General features: G+C 34.8%; 1 protein-coding gene across 1 annotated transcript in view; it reads left to right on the forward strand.

Annotated features, from left to right (window-relative positions):
* The window catches only part of GPR26 (G protein-coupled receptor 26), a 35910-nt gene extending 24706 nt beyond the window's left edge, over window positions 1-11204 (forward strand). The window contains exon 3 of the mRNA XM_044662617.1: window positions 10973-11204. Coding sequence (XP_044518552.1) covers window positions 10973-11204 — 232 coding nt within the window. The remainder of the gene's footprint in view (window positions 1-10972) is intronic.
* Window positions 11205-12209: the final 1005 nt, after the last annotated feature.

Here is a 12209-nt window from a genome sequence, read left to right on the forward strand (position 1 = left end):
ACCCTTGTACTTCGGTGTATTGTCTCATAGGTGGAAGATTGGTAAGGGTGGGCAATGGGGGTCAAGTGACTTGCCCAGGGTCACACAGCTGGGAAGTGGCTGAGGCCAGTGATGGTATCTTTAAACATTCTTGGACTAGTAACCAAGGCATGTTTTCTGCTACTGTCTTTAAAGAATGGTACTGTCTCATTTTGCCTTAATGTTCACTGTAGATAAGTGCTCTGCCAATACTTAGTTCAATGTTTGGCACATAGTAGGTGCTTCATAAAGGGTTATTGATTGATTAATGGGCATTTCAACTAAGAAAGACAGCTTTACAACATTATCTTGTCTTTTATGACAGGGCTATGTGCAGAGGATAGAAAATGAACTGGTTCCTCTTTACCCTTTAAATACCTGCTGCTTTGGAGCCATGGCAGTTTCTCATTCATCGACTGTAGAATCATGTTTTTTCCAGTTCATTCAACTAGATGGAAACCATCAGCCAGTTTTATTGGGCTAGGTTATCTTTTCCCCATTTTCCCAAAGTTTCTTCCATTACATTTTACAGTGTTGTTTCTCTCCGAGTGACAGGAGTCTGTCACAGTTAGGTCATCTCTAAGTATACTTTTGCAATTTGGGGCCCTTTTTGTGAATGATTTTCTTTCTGTGAACAAAGAAAAGGCCTGGGAGCTCACCATCCGTTATTCGAGTGTCAATCGGCAGACATCAGTCCACATTTCGTGCAATCCCGGTAATGACCATGACAGGGGGAAGCTTGCCCGTCAATGACATGTGCCCACGCTGCTGTCCCCAGGCGACTCAGAAATAACACCCAGCCATATAATTGCTTCTCCAAATCAGCGTAGCTAGGTGGATTCTTGGAGTCTGATGAGAAGGATGATCCTGAAGGGCAGTGGATTCAGCAGCACACAAATTGGGAATCTTGCTCCTTCCTGCATCGTGATTCAGGGTTTTATTCATAGAAGGCATCTTAGAGGGGACAGAGTCCAACTGCAGCCTTCCTCACCCCCATATTTTACAGAAACTCTTATGCATAAAGAGTAAGTGATTTGCCCAACATCACATGGTATCTGAATATGGATTGAAGTTTAGGCATCCCTGACTTCAAGTCCAGTATTCTAGAGACTCTCCCGCATTGCTTCTCAGATTTTCAGAATGCCAGATAAGATCCTGTCATCACAATATCACTAAATTCTGTCATCTCAGGACTCATAGGCTATCCATTCCAAACCATGCCTGAAAAAAAAGAAATCCTTTAAACACTTTTAGTCATCCAGTCATTGCCAGAAAGTCACCAGCTACCTCTAGAATTAGCTCATTACACTTGTGGCCTGCTCTAATTATAATCAAGTTTTCCCTTACATTAATCCTAAATCTCTCTACAATTTGACAAGTTTGTGACTTGTCCTAGTAAGTGTCTGAGGCGACATTGGAACTCAGAAAGATGAGACTTCCTGACTCCAGACCTAGCGCTCTATCTCCTTGTAATTCTAGTGTTTTCTCTTCCTTATATATTTCCTGTTTCTCCTTTCTGTAGCTTATTTGTGCATATTAGTTTTCTTCTTTTCTCCTTCATTAGATTGTGAGCTCCTTGTAGTTTTTTTTTTTGCCTCTTTATGTTTCCCCACTGAATTATGACACAATTTGAGGCCATTTTCTTTTTGATCTCTATGTTTGAAGAAATCATAGTTATTGTACTTTTTGTTCTGAAAAAGAAACATATGGATTTGCTTTGGAAGCATTACTCAGTCATTCAATCATGACTTAGTTTGTTCCTTGTGTCATATTAGGAACCAAGAAGAATACAAAAACCATAGAAGGTGGAGTATCTCCATTACAAATTTAAGCTTAATATTAGAAAAAAAAAAGATTCTTAGTAATAGAGCAATAGAAAGGATCACAGGTTTCTTTGGAAGATAATCAATTCCCACAATTGGTAGTCTTCAATGATAACCCCTTGTTGAGTACATATTATGGAGAGAATTCTGGCTCAGACATGGATTAAACTAGAGAGAGATAGCCATGAGGTTCTTTCCAACTCTTAAAGTTAGGTTTTATATACATATATATAGTTAGATTATATATATATATATATAGAGAGAGAGAGAGAGAAAGAGAGAGAGCGAGCTAGTTAGGTTATATATATACTTATATATAGTTAGCTTTTATATATATATATAGTTAGCTTTTATATATTTTTATATATAGTTAGGTTTTATATACATATATAGTTAGATTATGTATAGATATAGCTAGTTAGGTTATATATATTTATATAGTTAGGCTATATATACATATATATAGAGAGAGTTAGATTTATATTTTATATAGTTAAAATCTAACTTCAAAAGTTGGAATATATATTTTATACACACACACACACACACATATATATATACACACATATGACATTCCCTTCTAGCCCCACAGCCAACTTTGATTTTTCCCCAATGTTTTCATCATGAGATGATAATATACTTTTAATTAAGCATATACATATATAATATATATACATAACATATATATATACTTATACTATAACTATGAGAGGAATTATAGTATTGGTTTGGAAAGGAAAGGTAGAAAATGAGAAGGGAAGAAATCCAGTTACCTGGCATCTAATAAGTTCATTTGTCTTAATCAGTGCTTCTATCTTAAGAGACATATAGAATCATAATTAAAAAGGGAATTGGGGTGTCATCTGTCCTTATATGATGTTCAGTACCTTGTGATAATTCCACTGCTAAAGCTAAGAAGTCTGACCATCTAATCAGTGCTACATGGTGGATAGAATGATGGACTTTGGGTTAGAAAGATCTGGGATTAATATATGCCACTGGTACTTGCTACCTGGCTGGCCATGAATAAATCATTGAACTGCTGTTTTTTCTTCATCTATAAAAACGGAGACAATAAGACCTAGGACTCCTTCATGGTCTTGAATGCCATCATGCATCAAAGCTCTTGGCAAACCATAAGTACTGTTGTATTAGTGTGACATTGGTATTATTTAGTGAACTTTGTAGTAACATTATGGAAATTCATCTAGGAATTAATTGCATAGCAACAGCTTTCTGAATTTAAGCAATAGTTACCTTTTTTGTATTATTTGTATTATTTATATATATTTTAGATGATTTTGAATTTTAAATTAAATCATTTTCTTCTCTCTCTCTCTCTCTCTCTCTCTCTCTCTCTCTCTCTCTCTCTCTTATAAAACCCTTTCCTTCCATCTTGGAATCAACAGTATGTATTGGTTTTCCAAGGCAGAGAGTGGTAAGGGATAGACAATGTGGATTAAGTGACTTACCCAGGGTCACACAGTTAGGACATCTCTGAGGCCAGATTCAAACCTAGGACCTCTTGTCTTTAGACTTGGTTCTCAATCCACAGAGCTATCTAGCTGCCCCCTTTCTATTTTCTTTTAAGTGCATCTCTTTCCAAAATAAATTTTTGACAAATGTAGGCACCCTTGATGTTAATATTTAGACTTCCTAGTTAAGTCTTCTGTAGTGGGACATTTGTATTCCTAGGTGCCTCAGAAGGATGTCATATGAAAACATTAACACTGACATGAAGAATTTCCCTCCCATCTGTTTCATAGAACTATTCCATAGACTTAGGCTTGGGATGAATGAGGCTTTTCTCTAGTACTTCCAAAAATATGGTCTTGAAGCACAAGTGAGAATTACTGGAGTTCAGGTTGGAGAATTCCAAATATTTTCATCTTATGGTCATGGATGGGCAGATCTGCTCACTAGGAAAGAAGTTGATTAAAACTTACTTTCATATTGGTGATTGTTGTAAGAACATACTCATAGAAAAGTAAACCCACCAAATAAAAGCATAAATAAACTAATGTGAAAAAATAATATTTTGGTTTGCATCTGACCCCAACAGTTCTTTCTTTGGAAGTAGGTAGTGGTATTTCTCATAAATCCTTCAGAATTGTCCTAAATCTCTGTATGGCTGAGAGTGAATCTGTCATAGTTCATCATCATACTGTATTGTTGTTACTATGTAGTAACTATTTTCTTCTGCATCTATTCATGGAGATTTTCCCAGCTTTTTCTGAAATGATCCTACTCAATGTTTCTTTTAGAACAATAATATTCCATCACCATCATGTACCATAATTTGTTTAGTTATTCCCCAATCGATAGTCATCCCCCCAATTTCTAATTCTTGGCCATCACAAAAAGAACTGCTATAAATATTTTTGTACAATTTTTGTACAATTTCTTATTTTTATGAACTTTTTGGGAAACAGACAATATGCACAGTTTTATAGCCCTTGGGGCATAGTTCCAAATTGCCCTCCAGAATGGTTGGATCAGTTCACAAGTCCTATAGCATTAATGTCCCAGTTTTGCCACAGCCCCTCCAATATTTATCACTTTTCTTTTTTGTCATTTTGGTCAATCTTACATGTGTGAGGTGATGCCTCAGTGTTCTTTTAATTTGCATTTCTCTAATCAAGAACGACCGATTAAGAATATTTTTTCATATGATTATTGATAGCTTTGATTTCTTTATCTGAAAATTGTTTGTTCATAATTTTTCACCATTTCTCAATTGGGGAATGACTTGTATTTTTATGCATTTGACTTAGTTCTCTTTAGATTTGAGAAATTAGACCCTTTTATTTGCTGTAAATTTTTTTTCTCAGTTTGTTGTTTACTATCTAATCTTGGTTACATTAGTTTTGTTTATACAAATGCTTTTAAATTTAATATAATAAAATTATTCCTTTTACATCTTTTAATGCTCTCTTATATTTTGTTTACTTATAAAGTCTTCTCTTCTTTATAGATCTGCCAGCTAAATTATTCTGTTTTCCCCTAATTTACTTTTGGTATCACTCATTATATCTAAATTAGATATTCATTTTGACCTTATCTTTGTATAAGGTATGAGATATCAGAATACAAGTTATTTCTGTCTTATTGTTTTCTAGTTTTCCCAGAAGTTTTTGTAAAATAGTGAGATTTTATCTGAAAATCTGGGGTCTTTGGATTTATCAAACAATAGGTTGCTAAGGTCATTTATCCCTATTTGTTGTGTATCTAATCTATTTCATTGATCCACCATTCTATTTTTTTGGCAGAAACATAGTGTTTTGATGATTATTGCTTTATAGTACAATTTGAGATTAGTACTTCTAGTTCACATTCCTTGACACCTTTTTTACATAAATTCTCTTGATATTCTTGACCTTTTGGTTTTGTTATTTTTTCTAGTTCTCCAAAATATTTTTTGGTAGTGTGATTGGTATGGCACTGAATAAGCAAATTAATTTAGGTAGAATTGTCATTTTATTACATTAGCTCAACCTAACGTATGAGCAATTAATAGTTTTATAGCTGTTTGTATCTGACTGTGTGGAAAGTATTTAGTAATTGTGTTCATATAATTCTTGTTTTTGTCCTGGCAAGTAAATTCCCAAGTATTTTAAATTGTTTAGAGTGATTTTAAAATGGATTTTTTTTCTATTACTTGCTGCTGGACTTTGTCAGTAATATATAGAAATGCTGATGATTTATGTGGGTTTATTTTGTTTCCTGCAACTTTACTAAAGTTACTAGTAATTTCAACTAGTTATTTAGTTCATTGTCTTTGGATTCTCTAAGTATACCATCATATCATCTGTGAAGAATGCTAATTTGGTTTCCTTATTGCCTACTTTAATTCCTTCCATTTCTTTTTCTTCTCATTGCCAAAACTAGCATTTCTAGTACAGTATTACATAATAGTGTGATAATGGGCAACCTTGTTTCACCACTGATCTTATTGGGAAGGCTTCTAACTTATCCCCATTGTAGATGATAGTTGCTGATGGTTTTAGGTAGATACTATTTATCATTTTAAGAAATGGACCATTCATTCCATGCTTACTAGTGTTTTTTTTTTTTTTTTTTTTACCCCTTAACTCCTATGTGTTGGCTCATAGGTGGAAGAGTGGTAAGGGTGGTTACTAGTTTTTTAATAGGAATGGGTGTTGTATTTTGTCAAAGGCTTTCTATGCATCTATTGAGATAATCATGTGATTTCTGTTAGTTTGGTTATCAATATGGGCAGTTATGTTGATAGCTTTCATAATATCAAACCAGTCTTGCATTCCTGGTATAAATCCCACCTGGTCAGTAACAATGCAATGACCCAGGACAATCTAGAGGAACTTATATTATTATCCACATCCAGAGAAAGAACTGTGGGATCAGAAATGCAGAAGAAAAACATAAGGTCAATCATGTGGTTTGATGGGGATATGATTGGGGTTTTGGAATTAAAAGATCACTCTACTTCAAATATGAATAACATGGAAATAGGTTTTGAATTATGATGCATGTATAACCCAGTGGAACTGCTTGTCAGCTCAGAGAGGGGGAAGGAAAGAGGGGTGGGAAAAATCATGAACCATAAATCATGTAACCATGGAAAATATTCTAAATAAATTAATTTTAAAAAATCCCACCTGGACATATTGAATGATCCTTATGATATATTGCTGTAGCCTCTTTGCTAATATTTTATTTAACTATGTTCATTAAGGAGATTGGTCTATAATTATCTTTCTCTGTTTTTACTCTTCCTGGGTTAGGTATCAGCACCATATTTGTGTCATAAAAAGAATTTGGTAGCATTCCTTCTTTGCTTATTTTCCCAGGTAGTTTATGAAGCATTAGTATTAATTATTCTTTAAATAAATTCACTTGTAAATACATCAAGCCCTAGGGATTTTTCTTAGGGAGTTCATTCATGGCTTGTTCAAGTTTATTTCTGAGATAGGATTATTTAAATATTCCCTTTCCTTTTTTTTTGTTAATCTGGCCAATTTATATATTTTTAAAATATTCATCCATTTAACTTAGATTAATAGATTTATTGGCATATAATTGTGTAAAATAGCTCCTAAATTATTGATTTAATTTCCTTTTTATTGGTATTGAATTCACACTTTTCATTCCTGATATGATTATTTGGCTTTCTTATTTCCTTTTTTAAAAATCATATTAGCCAATACTCTATTTTATGTTGTTTTTATAAAGGCAACTCCTAGTCTTATTTATTACTTCAATGGTTATCTTATTTTCAATTTTATTAATATCTCCTTTGATTTTTAGTATTTCCAATTAAGTCTTTAATTGGAGATTTTTAATTTGTTCTTTTTCTAGTTTTTTTTTTTAGTTTCATTCCCAATTCATTGGTCTGCTTTTTCTATATTTTATTGATGTAAGTATTTAGAGATATAAATTCTCTCCAAAGTACTGCTTTCACTATATTCCATAAACTTTGGTAGATTGTTTCCTCATTGTCATTTTCCGGTGGATTTATTGTACCAAAAATGTGTTCTTTACCCACCTCTCTTTTAAAATTGTATTATTTAGTTTCCAATTAATTTTTAATTTGTCTTTCTGTGGACCCCTATTGATTATAATTTTTATTGTCTTGTGATCTGAAAAGGCTTTATGTATTATTTCTGATTTTCTGCATTTGACTGTGAAGTTTTGTGTGTGTTTGTGTGTGTGTGTGTGTGTGTGTATGTGTGTAGAAGCCATGTACTGCTGAAAAGAAGGTATATTCTTTTCTATTCTCATTTAGTTTTCTCCAGAAATCTATTAGCTCTGACTTTTCTAAAATTTTATTCACTTCCTTCATGTCTTTCTTGTTTATTTTTTGGTTTGACTTATCTAGATTTGAGAGGAGAAAGTTGAGGCCTTCCACTGGTATAATTTTACTGTCTCTTTTTGAAGCTCATTTAATTTCTCCTTTAAAAATTTAGATGTTATGCCATTTGGTATATATATGTTTAGTATTATTATTACTTCTTTGTCTAAGGTGCCTTTTATCAAAATGTAATTTCTTCCTTATCTCTTTTAGTTAGATCTATTTTTGTGTTAGCTTTGTCTGAGATGATTGATATTCTTGCTTTCTTTTTACTTCAGATGAAGCACAATAAATTCTGTGTCAGCCCCTTACCTTTACTCTGTGGGTATTTCTCAGCCTCAGATATGTTTCTTGTAAATAACTTATTTTTTTTTCTCAATGAAATCCTCTTTTATCACACCTTTATTTTTTGCATATTGTGTCATCCTAATCACTTTACTCCCACACCCTATATGTCTACTCATCTAACTTTTCTAATATTGACAAAAATTTTAAGATTTATAAATGTGATTCTCTTGAGTTTTTTTATTTGAACATCAAATTTTCTATTTGGGTTTGATTTTTTTCATCAGAAGGTCTTAGTAATCTTCTATTTTACTGAATGACCATTTCTCCCCTGAAATAATATACTCTGTTTTTCTTGATCGGTGATTCTGGGTTACAAAACTAGTTCTTTAGCTTTCTGGAATATCATATTTCAAGTATTTTAATCCTTTAACATGGAAACTGCTAAGTCCTGTGTAATGCTGACTATAGTTCCAAGGTATTTGAATTGTTTCTTTCTGGCTCTTTGTAGTATTTTCTCCTTGACCTGGGACCTCTTGAATTTTAGCTATAATATTCCTAGGACTTGTCATTTGGGGATTTACTTCAGGAGGTGACTTGTGAATTCTTTCAATTTCTATCTTACCTTCTTTCCCAAGAATATTAGGGAAATTTTCTCTTGTAATTTCTTGTAATATGATATGTAGACTTTTTTATTTTCTTTTTTTGATAATTTCTTTGAGATAGTCCATTAATTTTTAGATGGTCCTTATTGCATCTATTTTCCAGGTCAATTGTTTTTTCAATGAGAGATATTTAATGTTTTCTTCTCTTTTTTCATTCTTTTGATTTTGTTTTGTTGTTTCTTGATATCTCAGGAAGTCATTAGCTTCGCTTGTTCTGTTCTAATTTTTAAAAATTATTTTCTTCTGTGAGCTTTTGAACCTCTTTTTCTGTTTGGTCAATTCTACTTTTTAAGAAACTTTTTTAAATTGGATTTTAGTATCCCATTTCTCTTTTGGTCAATTGTGCTAGCATTGCTTTAATTTCTATTTCTCATTTTTCTCTGCCTCACTTAGTTGCTTTTGGTAATCCTCTATGATCTCTTCTAGAGCTTGAGATTAATTCATATTTTTCTTTGAAGTTTTGAACATATTTGTTTTACTCTCATTGTCTCCTCCATCTTGTCCCTTGCTCTTCTTTATCTCTATAAAAATTTTCTATGGTTAGGTATTTTTTTTATGTTTGCTCATTTTCCCAGCTGTTTTCTTGACTATAGTCTTAAAAATAGGCTCTGTTCTCAGGGTAGAGGTGCATTTTCTTAAACTTTAGTTTTTCCTTGCTGTTACCCTTAGCTTTAGTTCTGTAACTTTCATTTCTTCCAAAGTGGTATATTGGCTTATAGGCTGGGAGTTCTGAAAGCTACCTCCCATTGATGATTCAATCTCCCCCTGAGATTGCTGATAGCTACTGTGTGTTGGGGTTCTGGGGCTAGCTTCAATCTGGGCTTGCACAGGCCAGGTACACTGTGAATTGCCTTGCCCAGGAGGTAGGGGCCTCTCTGGGCTTGGGCAGGGCCTTTGGCCCTCACTCTGTGTATACATAGGTCAGAAGTGCTACAGATTGCTTTGCCATAGCAAGGGCTCTGGGACCCCTGCTTTGACTTGCATTAAGCAGGCTCCTTGCTAATTGCCTTGAGCTGGGACTTGGTGTCTCACTGAAGACTTGAGTTGGGGCTTGGTACTTGTGGGGTTGCACTATTGTTGGCTTAGGCAGGGTTTCTGGGTTCTCAGAGTTGGCTTGGGTTCAGAACCTGGAACCATAGGTGTGGGATGGGGTTAGGGAGGAGACTTGTTGGCTTGCACCAGTACTCCTTACACCAGTAGCCTTGCTACTGACTTTTCTCCCCTCTCAACTCAGGGCCCCAGATGCTCTCTGACTACCTTTCAGGTTGTTTTCTGGAGGAAAATTGTTTCACTCTGTCTCTTTGTTGGTCCTTTCCGTTCAGGTTCTTTCACTTCAGTATTTGTTTTGAAGTGTTACTTTGAGGTTGGTTAAAGAGAATTCTCAGAGTAGTTTGAACTTTCCCTTCTTCTACTCCACCATTTTGGCTCCACCCCTGGAACCCCATACATAGATGAATCTGAAGTTGAGCTCCTAGTGCTCCCATGACACCCAAAGTTCGACAACCAGTTAGCATGGGAGGAAATTCCCTGTGAAAAGGGTTTCTTCCATATTATTATTCCCATAGTTATCCTCAATGTTCAAAGCCATACTCCGTGGAATCAAAGAACTAGAAATAAAGTTGTGGCCCATTAGATGGGAAAACAAAATGCCATTTGAATGTGATGAACTTTAAAATTGTGCAATAACGAAGGACAACTAGGGAAAATTCAGAGAAACATGAGAAGAACTATATCAACTAATGTGGTTTAAAATAACCTAATGTACATTAACTTTAGAAGCAGAAACTAAAAATATTTCTAAAGGGAAATTTTGTTCATTTGTATTCAACTTTTTGCAATGCCATTTGAAGTTTTCTTGGCACAGATACTAAAGTGGTTTGCTATTTCTTTCTCCAGCCCATTTTAAAGATGAAAAGCTGAGGCAAATAAGGTTAAGTGACTTGCCCAGGGTCACAAAGCTGTTAAGATGAGTCTTTCTGACCTCAGGCTTGGCAGTCTGTCCACTGTACTGCCTAGCTGCCCAAAGGAAGCCGAGTTGTAAAGATCTGAAAAGTTAATAATGATTTTATTATAAAGACACATCTCACTCCTTGTGCCAGTTCATTAGAAGGGCAGAATGTTGGTTGTTGTACACAGTTAGACTAGGCCACTCATTGTATTGGAGATTTTGGTTTCTGTTGTTAAAAGGGGGAATTCATGCTGATGAGTATGAGAGAAAGAAGAAGAAATTTCCAGATATATATCCATGATTCAAAAGCAAAACAAAAGAAAACAAAACAAACAACAAAAACAACAACCCTCCATAAATTGTATTTATTTTAATAAATAATTATTCCTCTTTTTTTTCCCAGGCTGGTAGAATTATCCTACATTGGTCCCATCAGTTATCACTGGGGCGTCTTCTCTAAGTGTTTGGCTTATAGCAAAGCAGCATCAGACCCCTTCGTGTACTCTTTATTAAGGCATCAGTACAAGAAGAGCTGGAAGGACATACTGAACAGAATTCTCAAAAGAGGTTCCATCAATTCTTCAGGCCTCACAGGGGACTCGCACAGTCAAAATATTTTGCAAATCACTGAATGAAGGAAGATGCTTCAGTGGTCAGAGTAGAAAGTGGAAGCATGGATGGGGGCAGAAGGAAAGACCTCCTAGATACTGAACACAAATCCATCATCAGCTCACCACCATGCAAAGTACCATCTTCATCGACCTGTGGCTTGTCTGCTCTCCCAAGTGGATGGTTGTCTCAGTGCTGCTTGTGAAAGCCCTGTCAGAGAGGGACACTGGAAAGGCTTTTTGCCCTTCTTTCTGAGGGCTTGATTTGGCTTCTACACCCATTTGGAGGCAGCAAAGCAGTTGGACCAATATTTAAAGTCCCCCTTAGGTGTCCTCAGAATAAAGACACAAAAAAGAAGGTGGTCATTTATCTCATGACTGGACTTGTATCTCCTTGGTTCACTCAGAAGCCAGTGGGGATTTATGCTTGGTGTTGTACTCTCAAAATAATGATAATAGAAATAATAATAGAAAAGGAAGATTATAGGAGTAACAGTTTGATTCAAAATGCTTCATGGATTCAGGTCTACAGTCACAACTATTTATTTGCAGCTGCTATTATCAGCAAAAATAGTATTCGGTATACTTAGGTTCCATCTACACTCATGCAAACTGGTTTGGGAAGAATTTTGAATTGTGTCATATGATTAGTTATGAACCTTGTGTTCTAAATAATCATTTGTTGGACCAAGTTGGATTTGTTCCAATTTCCTCATCGCCTTTGTGTATGCAACCATTCAGTTCTAGTTTGTTGATGTAGACACTATCTAAGGTACCAATCAATAACTCAAGATGAGAGATGACACCTTACTTCAGTCCCATTGGAGTGGACTAATTCTAAAGCTGTTTTCCTCTGATTTTCTTGCAGTGGCCAATTTAACTCTAATTTGAGAAGGGTCAAATTGAGGGAACCAGAACTGACACTTCCTTCATTTACAGTGATTCCCAGTTTTCAGTAAACATCTCAACCTCATCTTATCCAGTGATACTTCTGTCTTATTTGGTACTTTAAGAGTCAGATGGGAAAGAACT

This window comes from Gracilinanus agilis, chromosome 2 (genome assembly GCF_016433145.1).
Source record: "Gracilinanus agilis isolate LMUSP501 chromosome 2, AgileGrace, whole genome shotgun sequence".
NCBI lineage: Eukaryota > Metazoa > Chordata > Mammalia > Didelphimorphia > Didelphidae > Gracilinanus > Gracilinanus agilis.